General features: G+C 49.1%; 2 protein-coding genes across 2 annotated transcripts; both read right to left on the bottom strand.

The window, feature by feature from the left end:
* Nucleotides 1–249: 249 nt before the first annotated feature.
* Nucleotides 250–15,655, bottom strand: LOC121184202 (disabled homolog 2-interacting protein-like). Its single transcript, XM_041041709.1, has 23 exons — nucleotides 15,595–15,655; nucleotides 15,010–15,128; nucleotides 14,386–14,488; nucleotides 13,389–13,465; nucleotides 12,772–12,881; nucleotides 11,537–11,551; nucleotides 8,824–8,968; nucleotides 8,554–8,726; nucleotides 8,210–8,481; nucleotides 7,021–7,229; nucleotides 6,751–6,895; nucleotides 6,437–6,581; nucleotides 6,098–6,334; nucleotides 5,762–5,951; nucleotides 5,106–5,341; nucleotides 4,825–4,916; nucleotides 4,253–4,729; nucleotides 3,777–4,054; nucleotides 3,167–3,280; nucleotides 2,932–3,054; nucleotides 2,743–2,822; nucleotides 2,547–2,634; nucleotides 250–1,680 (listed from the first exon to the last, which is right to left on the bottom strand). Exons 1-23 carry the CDS (start codon nucleotides 15,653–15,655, stop codon nucleotides 1,510–1,512), a joined length of 3,660 nt encoding a protein of 1,219 aa, XP_040897643.1. The 3' UTR covers nucleotides 250–1,509.
* Nucleotides 15,656–16,336: 681 nt separating this feature from the next.
* On the bottom strand, nucleotides 16,337–25,456 carry phf19 (PHD finger protein 19). The gene is made up of 14 exons (XM_041043162.1): nucleotides 25,271–25,456; nucleotides 24,276–24,459; nucleotides 24,104–24,185; nucleotides 23,865–23,978; nucleotides 21,832–21,926; nucleotides 20,219–20,367; nucleotides 20,019–20,114; nucleotides 19,730–19,919; nucleotides 19,551–19,618; nucleotides 19,327–19,473; nucleotides 19,184–19,244; nucleotides 19,010–19,095; nucleotides 18,847–18,936; nucleotides 16,337–18,619 (listed from the first exon to the last, which is right to left on the bottom strand). Exons 2-14 carry the CDS (start codon nucleotides 24,456–24,458, stop codon nucleotides 18,274–18,276), a joined length of 1,707 nt encoding a protein of 568 aa, XP_040899096.1. The 5' UTR covers nucleotide 24,459; nucleotides 25,271–25,456; the 3' UTR covers nucleotides 16,337–18,273.
* Between the last annotated feature and the right edge of the window lie 1,398 nt (nucleotides 25,457–26,854).

The raw sequence follows: 26,854 nt of genomic DNA, 5'->3' as shown, positions 1-26,854 counted from the left end.
AGTCAGGCACCCGCCAAACCCAGACTCGCCCATCTGACTGCCAAACAGAAGCGTGATTCATCACTTCATCGAACATGTTTCCACTGCTGCACAGTCCAGTGTCGTGAGCTTTACACCACTGCATCTGACACTTGGCATTGGACTCGGTGATGTGAGGCTTGCATGCAGCGGTTTGTCCATGGAAACCCATTCCATGAAGCTCCCGCTGCAGGATTTCACATTTAAACCTGAATTCAACAGGTGTGGCCAAATACTTTTGTCCATATAGTGAATATATAGCCAGAGTTGTTTCAGTCAGTAGGATTAATCCAGAGCCATGACCAGCTGGGGTTGCTCCAGTCAATCCAGCGGGACCAGAGCCATATATAACTGGGGTTAATTCAGTAAGATGAGTCATATACAGCCAGTGTTGGTTCAGTCACACCAAATACATTTGCAGGCAGATTTGTTCAAGTTGGGCCAGTACAACCAGAGCTATACGCAGGCAGGGTTACCCAGTTAGACCAGAGCCATATACAACTGGAGTTAGTCCAGTTTGATCAGTTAGACCAGAGCCATATGTGGCTTGTGGTCTGAATCAACTACTGTCTATTCAGACATGTATGCCTGTCAGACCAGAGCCACACACTGTTAGATTCGTCCAATGGGACTGGAGCCATATACATCCAGAGTTAGTTCAATTCAACCAGAGCCTTATATAGCTGCAACTGTTTCAGTTATTCTGATTAAATCAGACCCATATATAGATGGGTGTGGTCCAATCAGGCGAGAGCCATCTGCAAAGTTCTGCAGTAGGACTATGGACAGAGTCAGTCTGATTGGACCAGAGTCATATCCAGGTAGAGTTCTCCAGTCAAACCAGAGTCATATACCAGTGGAGTTGCTCCAGTTAGACCAGTCAAACCAGCCAGAGTTATCTAGACAGAGATGTCTAATAGAGCCATATGGCTTACGATCAGTGTGCTTCAGCTAGAGCCTTATAGAACCAGGGTTGTTTGCCAGTTAGTCCTACTGAGTCAGACCAGAGCCACATACTGGTTGTGTGTGTCCACAAGGACTGGAGCCATATATAGACAGAGTCAGTCTGACTGGACCAGAGTCATACACATTGTGGAATTGTTCCAGTTAAACCAGAGCCATACACAAGTGTTGCTGCAGGTGGTGCAGAGCCATAAATTAACATTCAGTTGGGTTGTTGGAAGTTTCCAGCTCTCAACAGGAAGTACCAAAAGGAAACAGGATATGATGTCAGACAAAGAGCTGTCTAACATCCGATGTTCAAAGAGGAAACATGCAAAAACACAAGAACAAAAACAGGAACAAAGGGTAACCTAGCAACAGCATCAGAGACCGGTCAGAGGTCAGCTCTGTTGCTGTAAGACTGACATGATTGATGATGTCTGTGGTAACTATGAGAGCTATGATTGGTTAATTTTCAAAACAAAAGCATGGTTGATGAGTTAGTTCCACCTCTTAGACACAGCCAGTCAGAGCTCAGCAACAGGTTGCTCAGCAGTTGCCAGAGTTGCGAAACTCTCCGTTCTCTGTGATCTGCAGTGACGACGTGTTGCTAGGAGACAGGCCATTCCTCTGTGATGTAACAGCGTAGCGCTCCTTCAGCTGCGTCAGAGCCGCCATCAGGCGAGTGTTTGCTGCATCGAGACTCGCTATCCTCTTCTCCTGACAGACAGACAGGCGAGAGACAGGTGAGACAGATATTTAGACAGACAGACATGGTCTGAGTTCTGTATTACTCCTGCTCAGACAATAACAGATTGTAAAAAATTCTATAAACACGTCGAGGGACGATTCTTCATCATCAGCGAAACATCATGCTACACTACACTAACCCATTATCTAACCTAAGCTAACCTAACGTAACCAAGCTAATCCAAGCTAAGCTAAGCTAATCTAACCTGACATGTTTCCGGTAATGTCCACAGTGTCTGCTAAACCCTGTGATGGTTCATTAAGACCTGGTCCATAAGGGTCTGGGTCCTGTCACTCACAGAACAACAAACATCACATGGCTTGGTCCAGCTCCCGGGTTTTGTCTCCTGAGCAGAGACATCATGTGACTTCGCTGTGACCGTTTCAGACAGAACATCTGGATCTTTAACAACTGACAGGGACGTTATTCGGCTCCGTCCCATCAGGACCAACACCCTGCTGTTTATTTAGAAATGTGACTGAAAGTGATGTGACTGTTTAACCACAAACACACATTCTGCCAGGTAAACAGACAGGTAAACAGGTAAACACGCAGGTAAACAGGTAAACAGGCAGGTAAACAGGTAAACACGCAGGTAAACAGGTAAACAGGCAGGTAAACAGGCAGGTAAACATGCAGGTAAACAGATGAACATGCAGGTAAACAGGCAGGTAAACATGCAGGTAAACAGGTAAACAGGTAAACATGAAGGTAAACATGCCGGTAAACATGCAGGTAAACAGACAAACAGGCAGGTAAACAGGTAAACATGCAGGTAAACAGGCAGGTAAACATGCAGGTAAACAGATGAACAGGCAGGTAAACAGACAGGTACCTGTGCCTCTATGATCTTCTGCTTGGAGTCCACCACGGCCTGCATGTCAGAGTGGTCCTTCTTCAGCTCCTCCTCCACTGCCATCAACCTGCACAGGTGAGAGGTCAGACTGGTGACTGCACACAGCTGGTCAACACACACTGACACACAGGTACACAGGTGTACACACAGACAGGTGTAAAGGTGCAGAACAGACCTGCTGATGATGCTGTTCATCTGGAGGTCTTTGTCGTCCTGCAGCCTCCTCAGTCTGCTCTCTGTGTCTTCCAACCGAGCCTGAAACACAAACATCCTATAGGTCCAGCTGTGTCATGTGATCATGGACATCAGCAGAACGTCAGAGTCACAGTCCTCCACTGTCAGGTAGATCAGGTGTGTTACAGACCTGGTACTCCTGCAGCATACGTTGGTTCTGCTGATCCTGGACCATGAGACGAGCTTCACACTCCTCCTGACGCAGCGCCGCCACTCGCAGCTTCTCCTGCAGCAATGCAATCTCCTGCTGGTACTGCACACACACACACACACACACACACACACACACACACACACACACACACACAGAGTCAGACCCAGAAGAACCGGCACCACAAGCAGAACCAGTACAAAGACTCTCTTACCTTCTCGATGAGGGCGTCGTCGTGGCGATCGTCCTCCGTCTCCCCGTAGGACGACGCAGAGTTCATGTTGAGCAGCCAGGCTGCGGTACGATCCAATGCACAGGGAGAGGGAGCCTAAACAAACACACACACACACACAGACATGAATCAGACGTGTTACCTGTGACTAACGTGTAAACACACCTCCGACTCTCTGATCAGGGAAAATCCTGCACCTGAGCTGATGCACACAAACTGTATGTTGCCATGGTTACCAAAGGATTTACAGAATCATGGCTGACACAGATTAATGATTTGAAATCTTGTGTTTGGTGAAAACATCCTCAGACCGGACCAGCGGACAAACCGGACCCGACCTGTGCAGCTGAGACGTCTGAAGAACGGACCAGTGAGAACAACATGTAACATGTACTGTGACCAATTAGCTTAACAGTTAACCTAAGGTTAACCAACCGTGGTTAGGAAAGGTGAGTGAATGATGTGAGGCAGCAGGTGAGTTCATCAGTTAACGTCTGAACGATGTTGTTAATGTGACGATGACCCCCGGACGGAGCGCAGGCTGACAGGTTACCTGGCAACAGTGTGGTTATCATGGTAACAGCCCGGTTACCTTGGCAGCAGCTCGTTGCTTCTCGGGACTGTCTCCTTTAGATGATGATGACGTCTGTCTGAGCCGTGACTGGCCGCTGCTTGGCCAATCAGGGCTAGATGACATCATGCTGCCAGAGGCAGGGCGAGGAGGATAGGCGGAGCCCCCGCCTCCACCGCTGAGCATGCTGGGAGGTGTCCGGCCTCGAGGAGGTCCCGGGGGAGCAGAGTTGGGGGGAGGAGGCTGATCAATGCGTCTCTGAGGACCTGAGGAGTTCTGACGAGGGGGGGCGGAGCTACCTGCGGGGGAGGAGCAACAACAACACTACAAAAACAGATGGTAAAGGGGGAGGTGTCTTATAATCAGGGTCATCCTACATTCTGGGAGAGTGCGACGCCCACATTTAATTCACTCACAGTTCACATGTCAGATCGTGTCTACATGAACGTATTAACGATAAAGTTCGGTGACGTTATGGTTGATGTTCGTTACTGCACCTGTCAGAGTCTCGGTCAGAGACAAAGCTCGTCTCGAGTATTCTTCTCCGCTGCTGCTGCTGGACATGGCTGACGTCCTTTCTGCCCTCTCTCCCGCTCCCAGCCCCACAGACATCTGGGTAAGAAACGCCGGTTTGGATACCATGGCGATCTTGTCGTCTGCATTTCCCTGCGACCCCACTGAGCCGTCTGAAGGCGTGGCATCCGTTTGCTGCTGCGGTTGCCTTGGAGATGTGGTGGTCATGTGATACACGGGGTTCTGGAAGGAGAGGGGGAGGAGTCCCGTCCTGCGCTGCCATTGGCTGTCATCGAGGCCATCGCCAGGGGAGGAGTCTTGCAGATCGACCAGAGACAGACTGCGGCTGTCATTGGTCAGCTCCGGCCCCTCCCTCCTTCCCCCATTGGTGATTTCAAACCCAGCATCGTTCTCATTGGGTTCCGAGTAGGACGAGCTTGGAGCTGGAGAGCCCTGCAGGCCTACAGAGAGTGATGTCAGCAGCACAGGTCAGAGGTCACAGAGTGAGGTCAGGGGAAATGAAGGCTGATTGGATAAGTCAGAGGTCAAAGGTCACCTGATGCAGGCTGCAGGCTGGATCCTTTAGTGACGAAAAACAAATCTTTGTTTTCTGGAGTTGGAGACGGAAGTCTGGTAAAGTCCACCAAACTACACACAGACAAACACATACACACACACAGTGTGTTAACACTGAACCTCACCTGAGCCCCCCCTCAGCTGTGATTGGTCAGTGCTGATATGCCCCACCCTAGCTCCACCCACACACAGTAAAAACCTGCCTGTTGTTCGATGTGTGAATATTGGATGCTAATGCTAACAGAAACATGTGATGCTAACCCTCCGTCCAGTCCAACGCCACCCTGCAGGCCGATGGAGGGATTACAGGTGGCCAGGGGGGGGGAAAGGGGTGGGGACAGAGGGGGTGGGGACAGTGGAGGGGGGGGCACCACCCGCTGAGGCTCTGGGGAGGAAACAGACACGCCCCCTGGATTAGCCACACCCCCCGGGTTAGCCAGAGCCGCCGACACGTCTCTGAGGATCCGAGGAAGAGGACTGAGCTTTGACAGAGATGACTGAAGACAGACAGGTTGAGAGACAGGTAGAGAGGGAGAGAGTGAGACAGGTAGGGGGCAGACAGGAAATAATTATTCCACATCAGACAAATATCCAGTGAATGAGTTTTTATCTGAAGCGAAGACATTTATCGATCAGTCGACGATACTCTGAGAACGACTGTGTTGTTTCTGGGAAATAACAGAAAACACAAACAAATAAACAAAAACAAAGTCCCAAATCCAAATCTGAGTCATGAGATTAAGGTTTCCCATCCGTGGGGTGAGGGTGAGTGACGCAGACACAGGTCACACAGGATTTCTGAGGCAGATTCAAACCTGTGTCATCGTTCTGAAAATCAAAGTTGTACTGATCATGGATCGTCTCACAAACTGACATGAGACCTGGAACCAGAACAGGTGCTGGCTCAGGCGTGTCACCTGGTCGAGCTCGGTCAGCAGGGTGTGCAGACTCGACAGCTCTCTGCCGAGGTCGATGTATCCGTCGAAACTGGCAGTGTGGTTCAGTCCGTCGGGGTTCGAGATCTCCTGCAGGAAGCGTTGCATGCTGCTCCACTGCCGCTCCACGAAGTCGTTCATGAACAGCATGTACTCCTCTTTAGTGCCGAACCTGCAGCAACACATGTAGGTAACAGGTAACAGGTAGAGGTACAGGTGCTGGTTACTGAAAAGTGTTTGATCACAGTGTAACCCCACCCCCCCAGCAGCTTCACAGGAGGATCTTCCTGGCCCTTCACAGTAAAAGCCCAGACTTACTTGCTGAAGTTGGCGAGGTTCTGAATGACTTTGGCGATGAGGGTTAAAGTTCTTGCAGTGCGCTCATCGGGGTATTCCTGCATCAGGTCGAACAGTGACGGCGACATCACGGCTGGACACAGGAAGCGCAGGAACAACGAGGCGCTGATGAGACGCTCGCTGATATCTGGTCGCCCACGGTTACCGCACTCCTGTCGCCATGACGCGAACACCTCCTTCAACTCCCGGGGGAAGACCCTGTTGGGATAGTGTTGTATACCGAGGTTAACATGACAGACAGGCTGTTCTGACAGTAAACACACACGTGAGGAATCTGTGTGTGTGTGCGTGTGTGTGTACCTGTACGAGTCGAGGATCTTGCAGAAGGCGAGTTCGCAGCACATCCTCAGGTTGGCCTGATGCTCTGCGAGGTCAGAGGTCGAACAGCGAGATGGGTCGACCTCACAGTTCTCGTCGGACTCGTACAGAGCTTTGATGAACTCACCTGAACACGGAGAGGAACACCTGAGTTCACCAGCTGCTCTGTGTTAGCTCTCTGCTGACACTCAGTCAGGTACAGGCATTCACACTGGCTGATCAGAGTTACAGGTAAATCAATATAAATGATCAATAAACAGGACACACACACACACACACACACACACTGTGTGTACCGAGAGCGTCCTGCAGGTACTTCTGTCCAATCAGCTTCAGGTATTCCTCGATGCTTTTTGTTGCCAGAGTGTTCTCTCTGAAGATCAGCTGGTCATTGTCACGGCAACGGTCCACCTCTGACATCATCAGATCTGTGAGGAAGTCCTGCACACAAGGATCAAAGGTCACCCTGAGTAGGCCGCAGGTGACCTTTGCCCTTCCCATGTTTTGCAGGAAGAAGTGGTTTTGCTTTGCAGGTGGGCGGGGTCAGATACAGTGGGTGTGGTTACCTTAGCTTTCCCGGTGCTGTGCAGGATGTGGACGAGCGCAGCAGCAAGCTCCTCCTTCGCCCTCAGGCTGATGGAGGCTTCCAGCGTGTTGCAGAGCAGCAGGTAGTTGGAGCTGATGTACTCTGCAAACTCTTTGTACTGCTCCATCGGCAGGATGACGATACTCTGATACCGAGCTTTGATCCGCACCGTGGGCACAGAGGACTTACCTGAAACACAACAGGGTCGCTCTGAGTTTACCTCACATTTGTCACCGATTTGATTCCTGATTGATTAGAAACGGTTTTGGAAGAACGGAGCCCGATGATGATCAGCACTGAGTGAGCTCTCCCATCATCCTCCGGCTTCCTGTTCCTGCTCACTGCGACCACAGCATCCACCCACTGGTGCTGCAGTGAGCCCGTTGTCTTACTGTGTCATTTCCAGTTGCCGGGGTTTCACCAGGTTTTACTGGGGACTCGACCAGTCGGCCCAGTTAACTTTGCTATTTCCTTCATTACAGCAGCAAATTACCCACTGTACATTTCAGCATACACTAGTGATGCTCAGCGTCTTTCAGCCCCTTTCTCTCTAATCTCACAGTTCACACGTTCATATCTTCACCTTCACTCTCCTGCTCCCTGTCTCACGTTCAGTCACTCCTCTGCCTCCTGTAGTGATCATGGTACGTGTAATAAATGTAGTTTATTTGCTGTGTTGGAGGCGAAGCTCTGCCTCATTATTATAAGTTTTCTTCTTCATATTAGTCATGTTCATATTAATATTAGTCTAATTATTATTATTACAGTATATCTCTGCATAGAGAACGCACAACAATCTGCAAATGAAGAACCACCGGTCCCACCGTCACTGCGCGGCAGGAGACCTCAGCCTAAACTCAGCAGCCGGCCTCGTCAGTGAGCACATTCTCACCGAACACACCCTTTTTCTCAATCGATCTCCAGAATGAACCGTGTGAATTCCTGCTCCTGCTTCTCTGTTGTCCGGTGGAACATGAGCGGAGTGCTTGATGTGCTTGATCTGTTTCACGTGATCTTCATTTCATGAGGAATCAAACCTGAGAAAGTTCATTCCTTTGCTGACGTGTTGTGATACATGAGACGCCCTGGTGTGCGTATGGACTCTGAGTTACAGTGGTTTTCTCTGACACCATCTAACATTCAAACTGGAACACAAACAGTGCACGTACCTCGACTTGTACTGGGCGTGCTCACCGAGTACCACTTCTCCACCAGCTGTCTGCCAGTCACCGTGGCGACAGGGATGTTGACCAACCCGACGTAACTGCTCTTGTCCTTCTTCCTCTTCCTGTCAGTGTCTTTGTAGAGGTGGAGGGTGACCGCGCTGATGGAGGGCAGACTGCTAAAGTCGAAACGTTCTCCCCAGAATATGTTGTCAGTCTTCAGTTTACACGACGTCCGAGCATAAAGACTGTCATCCAGACACAGCTCACAGAAGTACCTGCACATGTTGGAATAATGCATAGTGAGACAGATTCTGGTTGCAGCACATGTCGGACGTAGCGCCCCCTACCTTTTCTTTGCAGGCAGGTCTTTGGCCTCGATGACCCACACCATCAGGACGTTCTCCAGCCTCCTGCTGTTGTCTTTGTTCGGATGAACGGCTCGTCGCAGGTTCTCCATCCATTTATCTCTCTCTGCTGCCGAGCGACACGAGAAACACTTGGTGCCTGTCGAGGTCGTGACCTAGGAGACACGAGGTCACAGGTCATCACCACAGAAACATGAGGGTCAGTGTGAGGGTTGTACTTTCAGTGTGTACTGCGTGTGGATTATGAATGACCTCGAAGCAGTAGTCCTGTCCCAGCAGGGAGGAGTGAACGGGTTTGATGATCACTGATTGGTCCATCCTGAGCTCCAGAGACGATACACAGCCGGCGCTTAGCAACGACTCCTGGCTACCACAACGCAGCCGTCGCATCACACACCTGAAACACACACACAGCTTTTACAGAAAACTCAGCCAACGTCACCTCTGTCTGTGATAACGTCTGACTGATTCAACACGCTGCAGCTCGAGTTCTGACAGGAACCAGGATCATCTCCTGTCAAATCCACACCACAATTTAAAATCCTGCTCCTCACCTACAGAGCCCTCGATTATCAGACACCATCAGATCTGAAGGAGCTCAGAGTACCCTGTGACCCCACGCTGAACGCTGAGCTCCCAGAACTCAGGCTCACTGTGGTTCTTGGACTCAGACCCTTCAGCTCTCAGGCTCCTCTGCTGTGGAACCATCTACCAGTCAGGGTCTGGGAGGTCGACCCCCCCTCAGACCCCCTCAGACCCCCTCAGAACCCCCCAGAACCCCTCAGAACCCCTTGCCAAAAAGCTACTGACACACAGTGAACTTGGGCTTCTGGAGGTCTGGACTCCTGGGGCCAGGGCACAGTTTGGGTCCAGGATGTTCTCACAGAGTCTGGGTTGTGGTTCTGCTGTGGCACCAAATTACAGTTTGTTAACGAGCTGAGTTGTTGCTGTGTTGTTTTGAAGAGCGTGAGCTCTCCTCAGTAATGAACTGATGCATGTTATAACGACTACGTTCTACTGATCGTGTTGACGTGTCACAGAGACCTGACCCGTCTCACTGGTACCAAAGACAAACCCAGTTTACAGCCACGGTTCTGTTCGCTGATTCATTTGTTTTAAGACTCTGAAGCAGCTGAACATAACTGGTCAGGTTACAGGTGTGCACCATCCAGTCTGAGAAAAGGTTTAAACTCCACGCTCCTTAACTTAACAATTGCTCAGCAAACGTTCCAGGTAATACCCACATCCATGTACAAACCGGAACTCTTAATCTGGACATTATTCTCTGAGGAACTGATTCTTCACTTGCTTGATTAAAAGTCATAAAAAGTTTCTCAGAGTCCAAGACGATTCTTCATGCCTTGTATTGACCAACAGTCCAAAACTCAGACACTCAGTTCTGTATCATCTGCAGCAGAAAATCCAAAACGTTTGATTTAAAAGAGAAAAACAGAAAATCTGAGAATTTGAAACTGACTCCAGACAACATGAGCTGAGCTGAGTCAGAGAAAACTGAGGAAACCAAATGTGCATTTTCATCAAAACACTGAAAGTGAATGAAAATCAGGAGCCAAACTTAACCATCAGGTCCAAACAGTTGCTGACTGAAGACACGTGGACAAAGCTGATCAGTTAATCCGTCATTAACACAGAGCAGAGGACGAGGGTTCCTCAGCTGCAGGCTCAGGCTGACACATTACTCTGCACGTACTGAGGTTTATTTTTATTTTTCAGTTGACGTTGCTCGTTGGTCCGTCCAGCATCAGACACGCAGCAAACATTAGTCAGTCCTCAGCCAGCTGAACACAGTGATGACGACTCTCCTGTTTACACCTGTTTACTGGGCCCAAACCCATCAGTCTCATGCAGCTTCCACTGTAGGTGACTGTCCAGTGTCCCACCTCAGCATCAACTCACCACAGGAACTTGATGACCCTTGACCTGGAGCTTCCTGTTAGCAAGGTGTTTGGTTCCGCTCTGCTTTTTATGAACTGTGACGTCCTGGACGCCACCAAAGAGGTGGAACTTAACTCGACCCGTAACCGAACGTATTCATTATCCCGGGTTCTGCTTTTGTTTCCAGGTCCCGAACCAAGTCTGAGAACGAGTTCCGGGAGCTGAATATCAGCGGGACATTCACAGGACTGTCCCTCGCGATCAGACAGATGTGTCGTCCCATCTCAACGACAACAATCACAACAACGTAGCAGCAACCACCAAGGAGAACAAAGGACAGCGGACACGTGAAAATCACGCATGTTCGCTGTCACCTACACAACGACATCCCGTCCTTCCCCATTTTGTCAAATACAGAGGAAAAGCAGAGCCTGGAACCTTCGTCCGACAAGTTCAGGTTCTGGATCATTGAGTTCCTGTAGTGAAATTACTCAGCACATCAGACTGACTCCGTCCAACTAACGTGAAAATGAAACTTGACTGTTCACAACAGGAGGTCAACAGTGACCTCTGACCTCTGAATACACACACACACACACACACACACGATATGTCAGAAACTGTTGTCCCTCTGTTAGCTCGTTATGTCTCATGATCTTTACGAGCTGCTTAATGTTAGCTGCTAATTCCTCAGGGATGTGTGTGTGTGTGTGTGTGTGTATCTGTGTGTGTGTGTGTGTCTGTGTGTGTGTGTATGTGTGTGTGCGCTCATACATGTGTGTGTGTCTCGCCTAGCCAAATGCTAACATACCAGGCTAGCTGTGTGCAGGCTGAACCAGGCTAACACACACACACACACACACACAAAAATGCAGCATGCATGATCATGCAAATCAGGTAGAAGACGCCACCATGCAGGCCCCCACCCCCACCCCCACCCCCACGGACACACACACACACACACACACACACACACACAGCAGAAATTCACTGCAGCCCATTTATCTATTCAGACACTCAGAGGACAAAGGCAGTTACAGCGAGCAGAGGATCGGAGCACGGTACTCACCGAGCATTCTGTGTGAATGCTGAGGAGGAGGAGGAGGAGGAGGAGGAGGAGGAGGGGGTTATGGAGCCATGTTCTCCCTCAGCAGCGAGGAGGAAGAGGAGGGAAGAAGAAAGATGGAGAACCTGCTGATCCTAAATCTGTTTGGTCGAAAGGCTGAAGATCTGTCTCTGCCTGTCTGTCTCTGCCCGTCTGTGTCCCTGCCTGTCTGTGTCTCTCTGTTAGCTTGCTGCTACTTATGCTACACAGCTTCAATAGCTACAGCTCTCTCTCTCTCTCTCTGTGTCTATGTGACTCGACCTCCCTCTCTGTCAGCAGTTGCCCCTCCCCTGCAGTGAGGGTGCCCTACTTCCTTTCCTCTCCTTGCTTCTTTCCTCTCCTTTTTCCGTCTTTCCTTGTCTCCTCACCTCCCCTCTCCTCTTTTCTCCTTCCCTCCTGTCAGAGTTAGTCTCCCCCTCCTCACCCATTGTCACTTTGTGTAATTAGAATACAGGGATTATACCCTCCCCCTCCCCCCCCTCCCCTCCCCTCCCCCTCCTCTCCCCTCCCCCTCCTCTCCTCAGCAGCAACAGATTAAGTTCGATGTCCATTTTGTACATTTCAGCAGCAACGTATGGTCAGAGTGTGGTCGTACCCACTGTACGCATCACACATCACTGACCACCTGTCAGCACCTGTCAGCGGTTCATTCATGTTTCCCAGTTCCTCCCACAATCATCCAGCCTCTGGAAACTGTCTGTGGCGTCGGTGCTGGAAGAGGTGGAGGTGGAGGAGGAGGAGGAGGAGGAGGAGGTGGAGGTGGAGGAGGTGGAGGAGGAGGAGGAGGAGGAGGAGGTGGAGGTGGAGGAGGAGGAGGTGGAGGAGATGGAGGAGGAGGTGGAGGAGGAGGAGGAGAGAACGCCGTCATCCTGCTTCGTGGCTGCAGGAACAAACAGCCGTCACCAGGGACCTTCTGGCTCCACGCTGAGAAGCCGCCTCAGCAGTGGCCCACGTGGATGACCGTGGTCCTCCATCACCACCCAGAGGCCACGCCCCCTCAGGTGTCAGTTCACTTTAGGGTCGACATTCCTCATCAGAGCTGGAGTCTCTCAGCAGAAGGTTAAACCGACACCCACACCTCTCAGGCCTGGATCCAGCAGGAGGCCCAGGTTTAGGAGAAGCTGCTTGGTTTCATAAGCAATGACAGACTGGTAATAACATGAGCATCATGCTGAATTGTGGGTAACTTTTTGTGTTACCTGGTGTCAGCGGTGTTGATCAGGTCAGTCTTTACGCTCCTCTGACGACAGAGTTTAGGCTGAGATCGTGTACGACGAAGAGACTGTTTCAGCCTCCGGGAGAGAAAACCCTGAAGAAGAAGGGGGGTAAAGGCAGATTACATTCACAGTAACACCCCAGGGTCTGGGGCAGTAGTTCACTATAAGGCTGCACCTGACAGTTTAGGGATGACGGTGCTCTCCCTCCTCAGAGCTCGGTTTACGGTGGAGGATGAATGACAGCATGAAGGATGTGATTTTTTCTGTTCGTCTCAGAATCACTAAGCTTTGTCTTCGTCCCCTCAACCCTCATGTTGTTTCACCTCCTCCTCCTCCTCCTCCTGCTGATCCTCCACCCCTCCCTCCCATGGTCCTACAGGAGGAGGAGGCTCCCACACCTGTACAGTTCAGGTGCAGTAAATGCTCTTGTACCTGGGACCTCCTGCTGAATTAAAATACCTGGTGTCACCGTGTTTCACCTGCAGGGGGAGCTGATCAGCTGATCGACAGCTGACAGCAGCCCAGCTCTTGTTACCGTGGAAACAACGGGAAAGAGCCGTGTGTTTAATGTGTGTGTGTGCTTTTGTGTGTCTGTTCACCGTCACTCTGGCGGTGGGCGTGTCCACGGCGGAGCTACTGGGCATGCTCTGTCTGCGCACCCCTCTCTCTGGAACATCTGGAACAGACAGAGTGCATCATGGGAGTGTTTGTAGTTTTTACCAGCAGCCAGGCCTCTTGGCTCCACAGCTGTTGCTGTGGTAACTGGTAGTGGCAGCTGTTACTATGGCAACCAGCAGCCATCAGTGTTTCTCTACTAATAAAGTTTATAGCAACTAATGTTTGTGTACATACACAGACACACACAGACAGACACACACAGACACACACACACACAGACACACACAGACACACACAGACACACACACACACACACACACACACACACACACACACACACACACCGTCCTCAGCTTTGATGTTGTTGTCGTTCTTTCAGACGATCTGCTTGTTGTTTTGTTGTTGTTTACTTCGTGGACCACGTGACCTGCCTGTGACGCTCCGACTGTCTGAGGTGACGACAGCTTCAAACCCGTGTCAGTTAAACGTGTTTTGCGCCGTGTCGGTTCTGATGTGGGTTCTGATGTAGAACTTGTGCTGACGTTCAGAACATGAACTAAAAGGTAAGGATCACTGTGACCTTTGACCTTCAGCTGAGTAAGCAGGTGATGTTCACCTGGTTAGGCTGCGTTGCTTAAAGTGAACTGATGCCCAGGGGAGCGGGCAGTCCCGTTGCCATGGTAACTGACCTCAGATTTCAGATTATGAGATTATTATTGTGACATGTTACCAAGATTAAGCAGACGAGCTAATCCCTGCTCGGCAAACGCACAAACACCGAACCTCAAACTGAGAAGAAGAAGAAGGTGATTCTCACCGTTCAGGTCCTCAAAGTCCACGTCACGGTCCATGTCCATGTCCACCGTCTGTAACGCTGTGTCTGTAACGCTGTGTAACGCTGTCTGTAACGCTGTGTAACTGTCTGTGACGTCTGTCTTCTTCCTCTACAGCTGTTTCAACCCGTCTTGTCTTCCTTACCTTTGTGGGCGGGACTCGGAGGTGCTGAGGTCACATGGAGAGTGTATCTTAGCAGCCAGACAGTACAAGTCTCCGCCCTCTCTGCCAGAAGAAGAGGATGGACCTGAAGAAGAAAGAGGAGGAGAGGGAGGAGGAGGAGAATGAGGAGGAGGAGCAGAGGGAGTAGGAGCAGAGGGAGTAGGAGGAGGAGCAGAGGGAGGAGGATGAGGAGGAGGAGCAGAGGGAGGAGGAGGAGGAGCAGAGGGAGGAGGATGAGGAGGAGGAGCAGAGGGAGGAGGAGGAGGAGCAGAGGGAGGAGGATGAGGAGGAGGAGCAGAGGGAGGAGGAGGAGGAGGAGCAGAGGGAGGAGGAGGAGGAGGAGGAGCAGAGGGAGGTCTTGTAAAATATTTATAGACCAGATCCTTTAAATTCCAGTTTTGTGGATGGAAGCTTAACATGGATCAGAAAAAGAAACAAAGCATTAAACCATGACGGTTTTTCACGGTGGCGACGGCGACGTCTGTATTTACCAACGTCAGATTAAAACTGAAGCAGATCAGAAAACGTTCAAACATCAAAAACACAAATGAAGAAAGATTGTTCAGAAAGTTAAACTTTGAAAGTTGATGCGGTTTTTTTTTTCACCTCCAGGTTGTTGAGCATCAGTAACTGTGAGTCCGACAGGATGCAGAACATCTTACTCCAGATGTCAGGCTCTGCCTTCTGACCGCACGACAGCCAATGGATGGAGGCGCTCTTCAACTCTGTGACATCATCACAACACAGTCACCTCCATAGCAGCACTAATACAGGCAGTAGGACTACAAGAAGCAGTGGTGCTAAAAAAAAATCATCCAATGAAATAATCGTCTGTGATTTCAGGTCAAATGATGGCGTGAGGTCACTGCGACGCTCTGACCTCAGTCCAGAGGTCGTGATGTGAGCCAATCGAGTGTGTGCACGCCACAAACTTCAGAAGCAAACAAAACGTGCATCAATGCGTTTTGTTTGTCTGATGGAATAAAAGCGACGCGTCGTTAAACCAGTGAAGCAGTGACTGGGTGACGGACGGCAGATCCAGGATCAGTGTTCACTGACAGGTTTACAGTGAGAGCGCTCTGAGCCGAGCCACAGACTGAGCAGCAGGTAAACAGCACCTGTGTCACCTGTCTCCTGCTCGCGGACACTGAACCATCGACCAGCTGATCCAGCTGTAAATCACCAACTCACCAATCACATTCATCCAGCCCAGGTGCTGACACCTGGACAGGTGTTTCACCATCTCCTCCATGGCAACAGGATCCTTTACAGAGCAGACAAAGCAAAGTACATCACTCACCTGTCTGTCTCCAAACACTACATACACACCTCACGCAGACAAGCAGGTCCACAAAGTGAGACAGGTAGACGGAGAGGGACAAGTAGAAAGACAGACAGGTAAACACAGAGACTGGTAGATAAACAGGTAAGAAGACAGGTTAATAGTTGCAGACAGGTAGATAGAAAAGTAGAGACAGGTGAAAAGGATGTGAACACAGAGAGACAGGTAGCCACAGATAGAGACACAGACAGGTAAACAGAGACAGGTAAACAGAGACAGGTAGAGGCAGATGAGTAGTATAAATAGGCAGGTATCCATATAAACAGACAGGCTAAACATAAAACACAGCAGCAAGTGGACAGACAGACAGGTAAACTTACAGACAGGTGGACGTTGAAGCTGCGGTTTGTCTCTTCAGCTGTGTGTCGCTCACTGGTCACATTGTCAGACTCTACCTGTCTGTCTGAGGGGACCCTCAGGACAACACAGAACACCTGAACAGTCTGACTGACTATGAACGTGTGTGCTGCTCTTCACGTGTCGTTTAACACCTTAATTGTATTAACAGATTATCACCTGTCGCTCTCACTGCTGCGCACACGCACACACACACACACACACACACACAGAAACAAGGAGGTCAAAGGTCAAACATCAGTTTTTTTTTAATTCCAGAGAAAGCTGGCAGCTGATTGGTCAGATTGGCACAAAAGGGCAAAAATACAGTCACATGATCAAAACAACTGTCTGACAGGCCAATGGGAGGAGAGTGTGGTTACCACGGCAGCGAGGAGGAGCTGCAGGTTTAAAGTGACAGAGTGACAGTTTAATGTCTCACAGACAGTTAGCACTATTAGCACTGTTAGCATTCCTCATTCACAGCAATGGGCTTTGTTATCTTCGAGCTAACCTCTGATGTCGCCACAAACAGAAGCTAACGTCTCAACATTCATTACTTCAGGTTCTGTCAGGACGTGAACAGCATCGGCTCCTGATCACTGATCAATGGGACTGATTATCAGTCTGGATGTGATGTTTGCATAGATACTGAACGTAATGATAGTGCAACACAACAGATGTTGACAGGAAACAGATTAATACTCTGAAGGTAAACACGAGGAAATGCTGAACTCTGGGTAAAGGAACCGTCGGGTCCACTGGGATTTGTAGTTTTTCTGATGAAGGAAAGAAGGAAAGCCTCTCATGTCCACGTCCCTGTTCATCCTGACTGAACTGTCAGAGGATGGACGAGATGTGAATCCACAGTCTGAATCTGAGTCGCACAAATCAAATCTGCGCCGTCACTGGCTCAGCGCGCCGGCGTCTCCTGAGGAAACGCAGGTTCGATGCTGTGTAACGCTGATGCCAATCACACGGTGGTTTCATGTCACTCTGATGTTTTTTAGTTTAATCTCATGAAATGTTTTTAGGCAGGAAAACACACGTGTTGGTGCAGAGGCCGTAACCTATGCACTTCATTTACGTTAATTAAGTTCAGTGGTTAAATGAATAAATACAACACTGAATGATGTGAGCTGTTACAGGTGAGCTCGGAGGCGGGGCCTCCCACCGCGCTTTCACTGTGAATGACAAACACTCAACATGAAGCTTAGAACTCAGACTGTGGATTTCGTTTCCCATCTCTCAGTACAGGTGTACGATGAACAGATGCCGGTACCTGATCAGCTGCTGCTCAGATCTCCACCCTGTGACATCACCTGTTGTGACATCACTGACTGGGGTGTGGTCAGAAATGAAAGCTGCTGATCAGAGCGGCAGTTTGCTAAGCTAACCGATGATTGCTTTAAACGAAGTGCTTCATGTTCAGTTCAGTACAAACTGCTGACCATGATATAACTCACAGGTGAGCAGTGAGGACAGGTAAGGCAGCATGCTGTTTGACAGCTGGGGGGCACTACAGGAAGCTACAGGGGCCTCTGGCTGTTTAACAACCCAGAGACAAAGAAGAAGAAACGTGTTTGGACAGAGCAAAGAATATCTACGTATGCATATAACACTACGGAGTGTGTGTCTGTGTGAGTGTGCACGGTCTTTGGTTGTAGTTAAACATTTTGTTTTCACTAAATACTGTTCTCACAGGATCATGATCAGCTTTGACACCTGATTCCTCCAAACACACCTGTACTCCCTCAGCCAGCGGTTTACAGGGACATACATATCACACAGGTTTATGGGGACATACACACTGACATGTTTATGAGGACATGGGTTTGTGAGGACATCCACAGGCATACACACACTGGGGTGTAATCCTAACACTTAGCTGTGATGCTAAACGTTAATGTTTAAGAGAAAATAAAGAATTAAAAAAACTATGGTTCCTAGTATTTTTAAAAAGATTAACTTACATTAAAACGAGTGACCTGGGTAACCAGATCAGGTGATCCGTCAGGTGGACAGCTGTCACAGACACAGTAAATACTGTAGCATCACTCATGAGGTAACTGAGCGAGCGATATGTGGTTTCAACCAATAATGAGAGGTCTGACCGCGAGCTGATGAGGAGTGCAGTGAGTGGAGGAAGAGGAATCAAAGCCTCACAGGATATCTAACCCCCTGCAGACATCCTAATATGGTGTTGTCCCCTCCCACTCCAGCAGGTACTGAACCGTGCCCTGGGGAGTGATCCGGCGAGCCAACACTTGGTACCTCTCCCCATTGGTCAGTCTGCCTGCCACTCCAAAATAGGAGGAGATGGAGGAGTGGAGGTGGGAGGAGTCAGATGGGAGCTGGGAGGGGTCAGAAAGGAAGTGGGAGGAGTCTGATGACAGGTGAGCATGGTTTGCAGCTTCTTGGTCCTCCAGGATCCCAGAAAGCTCCTCCCCACCAAGGTCCTCCCCCACCTCACTGCGATTGGCCCACTGGCTGTAGCTGTTGCTAGGTAACTTCCTCTTCCTGCTGCCCACCCGCCTCCTGAGGACACACAGATCAAAGGTCGAGTCACTAACTAACTAACTAACTAACTAAACCGGATCTGAACCTTCATCCTTTTTATTAAATGTGGCAGAGGAAACAAAGTTTGGACGCACAAATCGTCTTTGAAGATTTTCACTGAAAACAGGAAGTGATGATGGTGATGATGATGGTAAAGCTCATGAGGAGGATGAAGATGGAGGACAGGTAAGTAAACTGCTCGTTACCTAAAATGGTAGGAAGCGCTGGTCGTAGCAGAGCCTGAAGTGGAGGCGTCGGTGGAGTCCTGATCAATACTGATCGTTCTGCTGGAAGTACTGAGGAGGAAAGTCACATGGTCACATGCTGAACACTGATTATGGGAGGATCTGATGTATTGATCGGTCTCACCTCTTCAGGCTCTGCAGTTCATCCAGGGTGAAGTCAAATATGTTGGCCATGTGATGGTTGGACGTCCAGCTGCAGGACAACTCGTTCTACAAACATTCACAGTGAACAAACATTTAGTCTCTGATACGACACAACACTGTAGGAAAAAGCTGAAGCAGAGAAGAAGAGTCGTACGTTAGGAATGGCATCTTCGAGAAGCCACTTGGACTTCCTCCTCTTCCTCTCAGCTGAAGCGCTGCACACAAACACAGCATGGATCAGGTGATACTGCTGAAACTACCTGAGCTGACAGTTACCAGGTAAATGATCAGAACTACCTGTTTCTGACCACGCCCTTCTTACGGCCCCGCCCCCCATCGTTCTGAGCACGCTCAGGAAAGAGCTTGGAGGGGGGGTTGGGTGGGACCCTGGTCCTCAGACGGAAGATGCACTTCCTCTTCTTTATCTCCTTCCCACAGAGGAACCTGAACACAGACGTACGGTGATAAAAACACCTGATGCTGATGAACAAGGGGCCATGCTGCAGGTGTGTGTCTCTTACTTGCTCTTGTATTTGTTCAGAGCGTCCAGCAGGTGCTGCCCCCTCTCTGCTGGAGGAGTGTTGGACAGCTACACAACAAACAAACAAACGCACAGATTACAACCAGGACCAGTGTCCCTCAAACTGAAGGTTATTTCAGCAGACTGGAACCAGTTTGGTCCAGGTGTAGTCTAAAACACCTTTCCGAGCTGTAAATGTTCCCAGTTTGCAGAGACGAAGGCGAGGATCTCATCAAGCTCAAAGTACTTCTTCTTGCTGCTGACCGACAGGTTGTAGAGAACCAGGTGAACCAGATCGACCCACCTCAGAGACAGACGACGGACGTGCTCCGATCCTTTATTACACACTGAACACAGGAAGAGGTAGAACCTGGGGAGGAGATCATAAATATGAGGAAACCGCCTCAGGGTGCACAGAGGAGTCAACAGGAGTACAGAGGAGCAGAGGGTGAAGGAGGAGCTGAGTCACCTGTCTCCAAACATCATGGACTCCTGCAGACACTGAGTGCAGGCTTCATGGAACCACTGCTGACACCTGAAGCACTGCAGCATCTTCAGGTACCACCTGCGGACACAGACAGTGGGACGTATGGGACAGGTCATCGGCGATGTAACACCTGGATGACAGTGAATTACAGCACATGACCTTTTCTGATTGGTTGATCTTACTCTCCAGGGCCTCCACAGTAACAGTAACACTGCTGCTGATTGGTCCGGTGCTGGGAGTCCCAGTCCAGAGAGTCCAGGTCGTATGGTAACACCTGCTTCATGGCTGACAGTGCTTTGGCTATAGGACCTTTCTTCAGAGCGCCCCCTTTCTGTGGAAGGACAGACAGGTGGGTTGTCAGACAGAGAGACAGGCAGACAGGAAGTCAGAAGTCAGGTCTCTGTCACCTGGACTGAGGCTTTGATGAGAGAGGTGACGTACAGACTGTGAAACCCTTTCAGGTAAAGGGGCAGCAGGAAGGGACCTGTCGGCCGGCAGGTAAAGGACACCTCTCCTCAGATGATGTATCACTGACTCCAACACAAAGACGCTCAGTGCTCCTCAGATCCTATCTCATCCTCTAACACCTCCATCCTCACCACCTTTGACAGGTGTGCTGTGGAGAGCACGTTGACTTCCTGTGTGCTGTGCCAGACGCACAACGGAGGAAAAGCAGGCACTGCAGCAGGTGGTGAAGTGATGCATCATGAGAGACACCACCCACCCTGCACATGTCTGTCCCCGTCCCCTAAGGCGGGAGGTTGTACAGCATCCAGGCGAGGACTAAGAGACTGAAGGACACCTTCCACCCAGACGGTGTGTGTATAAATATTGTCCCTCACAAGCTGCCGTCTCTGAAAAGTTGCTTTGCTTTGTTGCACTTTAATGAAATTAATCTTAATGCAGTTAAATCATTACGCACTTTGATGTGAGCTTTAAAATAATTTGATTTACATTTTTAAATGGGGACATTTGTCTTCATGTTGTAGTTATAATGTCTAATATTTTCAGTCCTTACTGAGACGTGAGGACAGCGTTTCGTTCTTCATGCTTATGACTGAGTGATAGAGAACCTTTGAATTGTGGGAAACAGAAATAACTTGCCAGTTGTGAGTAATGCAGGAAGTAAAGCTACATGGCTCCTGTGAACTGCTGATGCTGTTTCCTAATGTTTAAAATACTGATGGAAGCTGGACGACGTGTTGCCGTGCAGATTCATCTGACAGCTCTCAGCGGCACTGACACAGTGACTGACACAGAGCTGCTCCTTTACAGCCTATCATCCCAGAGCCTGTGGTGCAGTTCAGCGTGGGGGCCAGCAGGGGGTGCTCTTACAGTTTACTATCACCATACCAGAACTGAGGTGGAGCCGTTTGTGGATTCTGACTCTACAAACACAGCTAATGTCAGTCCTCACCTGCTGCTGCTGCAGGCCAGGTGAGCAGAGGACCAGAAACCAGAGCAACATCACCTGTACAACCTGGTCTCACTGAAGACCGTAAACAGACCATCAGCCTGCACTGCATCGGAGGGTAAGGCGCTCTGCTGCCATGGGAGGAGCGGGGCTGTGCACCATGAGGGCCGCGTCCACATTCGCTTTCCTGACAGTTACCTGCTCCTGAAAAGCTTTTAATGTGAAGCAGCAGAGAGGAAGTACACACAGCTGGAACACCTGTTCACTGCTCAGAGCAGGTGTGACACAGACTGAACCAGGTCCATTCATCAAGGACATCCTGACCCTGCTCCTGTCGCCAGGTAAACGTGTGTGTGTGTGTGTGTGTGTGTGTATTTATACCCTGACAGCAAGAGCAAAGACGCAGCGTCTACAGAACCAGGGACTGAGACTGTTGCTGCCCTCTACAGGGGGGACATGACACTGCTGGTGGAAACCTGGGAGACAGACAGAGACACAGAGAGACAGAGAGACAGACACACAGACCATGTTAATGCCAGACTGTCAAAGATGGTTAACTGGGTTTAACATGTGTGATAAAGTTACACACACCGACTACAACACTCTGTAAAAACCACAGACTGTATAAGACATGGACGTAGCACCCGTGACGTCACCCATTGGTTTCGGGGAGTCGGTTTTGTGACCAAACCATGGTCATTGGAGCTGCGCCATCTTGGATTTTAGTGGGAGTGTACTTTCCATATTTGGCGAAGAGGCGGTTACTCTACGGGTCAGCCGGCCGAGAACCCGGCCACTTAGCTCAGAGCAACCGAGCTAGCCTAAGGCTAATCAGCTAATCAGCTAGGCTAACAAGCTAAGAGGCAGCTACACGCAGCTACATCCACCACACGACAGTCCCCGAGTCCGACCCGACTAGCTCGACCCCGTGTAACCGCGACACAGAACATACAACAGAGATCATAATGTTGCTGCTGTGTTTTAAACATGACTGTTTCAGGTAGAGAGGTTTTAGGTGGAGCTGCAGGGTTTGGTGGAGTTGTGGGGGGAAATTTATTTCTAGTCTGTTATTTAACTGTGAAAATCATTATTATTTCATATTAATAAAATATATTAAAACATTAAAAACATTATTATTGTCATTATTAATGATAACGATCAAAATAATGATGATAATAATATATTAAAATGTTTAATATTTAATATTTACCGGCTTTCACCGCTGCCTCCATCCACTATCCACTTACAGTTACAGCAGCCGCTGACTGACCGAGCTGCTCTGTCCATGCAATGTCGGACTTTTTAAACAGAAAAATGAGACCAAATAAAATTGCAGCCTAGTATTCACACAATAAACGGACTCTGAGAGCACGGAACACACCGCAGCAGCGTTCCTAACATTAGCTGCTCCGGTCCTCTATCTGTATCAGCAGCGACCAGAAATCGGCAATTAAGTCATAAGCCAGCGGCAAAATATGCTAATACATGCTAATTAGCGCAAACATCCAGATAAAATAGTGAGAAACTTACTTACCGAAAAAACTGCAACACAGACTCCTTCGACGGTCGGTTAGTACAGTCTACACAACAACAAGCCATACTGTCACAGAAACCTATCCGAACATTGGCAAACAAACACGGATGCTGCAGCCCCTGTCAACCGCTGGAAGTAGCCGGAGGCCTCTGGATGTAGCCGCCTAGCCCAGCCGATGCTTTAGCAAAGAGCTAACTGTCAATGCCTGTCTATGGGCTGTCACTCAACGTAACCACGCCCTAATTTATTAAGCCTAAATAACACTAAAACGGTTGTGGTACAAACCCCCCCCCCCAGTGTTCACGGAGGTGGAAACTATCAATAGCAACCAAGAACTAAAAATGTACCAGGCTGTAAATATGTTTTTTTAAGCTGTAAAGTTGGCTATTTTAACATGAGGGTCAATGGAGAATTGCTCACTTCTGGAGCCAGCCCCCAGCGGCAGCCGAGGAACTGCAGCTTTTTGAACGCGGAAATGATCCTCACTGCTGAAAGCTACAACTCCCCCCCCCTTGATAAAAGCCTCTGAGGCCTCGAGTCTTTGACCCTGTCGAACGACAGCTCTGACAGCGCCTCCTACAGGACATCACAGCCCCGTCTCAGAGGGACAGGTTATGGTGAAAACCATCACGATACAGTTTAGCGATCCATACTCTGTTTATGAATAATATGCTGCGTAGAGCTGCAGCGAGGTGTCGGCAGGTATCAGCTGATCAGACACAGCTAATGTCAGACATCAGAACCCGCCTCGAAGCTCCCGCTGCAGCCGAAACACAGAGGAATAAAACCACTGCACACTGGTTTAAAACCAGTTTAAAAACCGAGTTACTGCCTGTCTCTCTGTATGTCTCCCTCCTGTCCCCTGGCCTGTCTCACTCACCGATGCCACACTTCCCACAGATGAGGATCTGGTTGTTTTGATTTGATTGGCTGTCAGTGTTTGGCTCCGCCAGCCTACACACAGAGCAGCGAGGCTCCTCCCCCGGCACTCCAGCTGCAACACGATTGGACAAAACATTGTGATTGACAAGGAAAGCAAAAGAGACAGTCAGATGAGTAACAACATGCTGGTGAGAGATGTGCTGTAATAGAGTGTCTCTCTGTCTGTCTCTGTCTCACCGTGCTGGATGTCCTTCCAAAGGACCCAGAACTTGGAATTGTCCTCAAAAGTGACGAAGCAGCTCTGCCTGGGAGGGCTCACCTGTCCACAAATCACAAGGCAGAGATTCAACAGCCAATCAGAGCACAGACGTGTGTATTTCACTGTGTGTTTGTGTCTTTTGTTTGTTACCCTCTGTATCTTGCCCAGGTAGTACAGTCCATCTGACCAATGACAAAGGACGAACTGTCCGACACTCAGACTGGACTCCGCCCCCTCCTCTTCCTCCAGGCCCTGCAGCCTCCGACATGTCTCACCCTCCACAGAGGCCTGAGGCTCCAGACCACAGAAGGCTTCAACCAGGTCCTCAAACATCCTGCAGAGAGACAGACAGACAGACAGACAGTTAGACAGACAGACAGACAAATAGACAGACAAATAGACAGACAGATAGACAGACAGTCAGTTAGACAGACAGACAGATAGACAGACAGACAGACAGACAGTCAGTTAGACAGACAGACAGACAGACAGTTAGACAGACAGTTAGACAGATAGACAGACAGTCAGTTAGACAGTTAGACAGACAGTCAGTAAGACAGACAGACAGACAGACAGTCAGTTAGACAGACAGACAGACAGACAGACAGTTAGACAGACAGGTGGTCAATCAGTTAGACAGACAGATAGGTTGTGGCTGTGAGTCATTCCTGAACTAAGGGGGATTTTGACAGACGGAGCATGCGCAGTGCGTCCTCCCGTCTGAGCCAACACACCGTTAACTAATGGGTTGACAGACTAACCAGCACTAACCAGCGCTAATCACACATCCTCCAACTGAGCCAGAACCACTAACTAACGGACTAACGCGCAATAAGCAGATAACTCCCCGGATTACACTTAACTAGTTTATGAAGACTAGTTCACTGAAGACACAACCAGTGTGTGTGTGTCTGTCCCTCTCCCTCACACACAGACACAGACACACACAGACACACACCCCGGCAGCTGCGGTGTAACGGCTGTCCGGTAACTGCCGTTAGCGGGTGATTTTCCGTCATTACCCGACAGTTTACCGGACAGAGCACAGGGCCGGTTCTCGGACCGGTGGTGTGCGACCTGCCGGGTCTGACTCACCGATTAACGGAGCAGTGGCGGTTCAAACCCCGGCAACAGAGCTGTCTTACCTCCTGTGATCCGGTCCCACCTGTCCTCCGGTCCTCTGAGACACAGACAGATGGAGAGACAGGCTGTTGCTGTGTTAGACAGGCCGGACTGCAGCGGGACACTCACACAGACGGACTCTGTCTTAGTGTCCTCGGTTTCTCTGTCTCGTTTCGTGGCGCTAAACTTCAAACTCCCACCGTCGCCATTTTTTCACTTTTCCCGCGAATCACAGGGGGAGGTTTTCGTCATTTACATAACCTTCATCATCACCGCCGTCATCGTCGTCATACGTCACCACAGGAAGTGCCGCCCCGTTCAGAACTCCGTTCACTTTTTCGTCGATTTTATCCGGTAACACTCGCATCACTTTCTGTTAAAGTGTTAAATCCGCTCTCTGCTTTGATCATTGACAGTTTCCAGTTTCTAAAATCTACTCAGCAAACAAACCCTGAATTATTCTTCATGTTTGAGAGTTAATTAAAACACATTTCAGTAAATATCAGGATCAAAAGCTTCAAAAAACGTTTCCCATCTTTTCTTTTTCCCCCTGAATAACAGAACAGGACAATATATAAAACTATTAAAACAAAAACTTTAATCCATCATTGATGTAAATCAGTAATGCACATGAGTGAAGAGATGCTTTCATACTGTGGAAATACAAACAGAAAACAGGAGCTCCACATGGATGCGTGGTGTTGTGTTTTTACGCCTCAGCCTTATTGCAGCTGAAATAACTTCCTGAACGTACCAATGAGGCAGCTTTCACTGTGGGACGGTTCACCTTGATGGGTAAACGTCTCAGTGGATCAAAGAAAGCCCCTTCAGAAACACCTCAGTGCCTTAAAGGGTGATGATAGTTTCTTTTCTAAATGTCCTTCCTGCTGATCTCGTCGATTTGTTGCAGCTACATTTTGTCTTCACTAGTAAGTCAGAGAAATGTTGTTGTTTTCTTCTGTTTCCTTGGGTACAGGACCAATGCAAACTATGTTTGTATGTTGAAAGTATGATGTGCAGTTCATGTATGTGAATTAAAGTATCTTTGTTTTATAGTCTGGATAAATCTGTGCTGTATGGTTTGTTACTTTTTTATGTGAAATTAATAAAATACATTATGAAAAAAACTAAATATTCATTGATGGTGTTTGAACGATATACAGTCTATATGATATCCAAAGCAGCAGAACAGCTAAATGGACTGTGATGAGTCTGTTTTCTCGTGCTCAACAGTGAAGCCCAGTGGGAATAATTGTCTCCAAAAGGTAAAATTTAAAAACATATTGTTAAAAGCTGTGATTTATTTTTGGCATAAAAACCCGCTTCATGTTTCTGAACCAGTCTGAGAATCTAAGGTTTGCTCCGCTCTCTGACTCCAGAAGGTTGGAACGTCATGCGTCGGATAAATAGTTTTTATTCTTTAGTTTCTGTGTAAAAGTGAAAGAGTTATACATTGAACTTTCATTTCATCCAAACCTGGACTTGACTTGGATAAATGTGGAATCACTCAGTAAACAGAGGGGGAGCAGAGGGAGGCGTCGCCTCAGTTCACTCAGAAACTGCTTGTTTTTAATGTTGAAACCTTCAACTTTGTATCATCAATAGGA

Source organism: Toxotes jaculatrix, chromosome 7 (assembly GCF_017976425.1).
Source record: "Toxotes jaculatrix isolate fToxJac2 chromosome 7, fToxJac2.pri, whole genome shotgun sequence".
NCBI classification, from domain to species: domain Eukaryota; kingdom Metazoa; phylum Chordata; class Actinopteri; family Toxotidae; genus Toxotes; species Toxotes jaculatrix.
The sequence above is the reverse complement of the archived record's forward strand: the minus strand, read 5'-3'. Positions and strand labels throughout refer to the sequence as shown.

Coding starts and splice junctions, on each gene's coding strand:
- LOC121184202 (XM_041041709.1), bottom strand. CDS start 15,655: ATGGAGGAGATGGTGAAACACCTGTCCAGGTGTCAGCACCTGGGCTGG. Junction 5,342..5,761: donor TGCTGACCGAGCTCGACCAG/GTGACACGCCTG, acceptor GTCTGTCTTCAG/TCATCTCTGTCAAAGCTCAG. Junction 3,281..3,776: donor AGCAACGAGCTGCTGCCAAG/GTAACCGGGCTG, acceptor GTGTTTGTTTAG/GCTCCCTCTCCCTGTGCATT.
- phf19 (XM_041043162.1), bottom strand. CDS start 24,458: ATGTTTGAGGACCTGGTTGAAGCCTTCTGTGGTCTGGAGCCTCAGGCC. Junction 21,927..23,864: donor CTGTGGGAAGTGTGGCATCG/GTGAGTGAGACA, acceptor TCTGTCTCCCAG/GTTTCCACCAGCAGTGTCAT. Junction 19,245..19,326: donor AAGGGCGTGGTCAGAAACAG/GTAGTTCTGATC, acceptor GTTTGTGTGCAG/CGCTTCAGCTGAGAGGAAGA.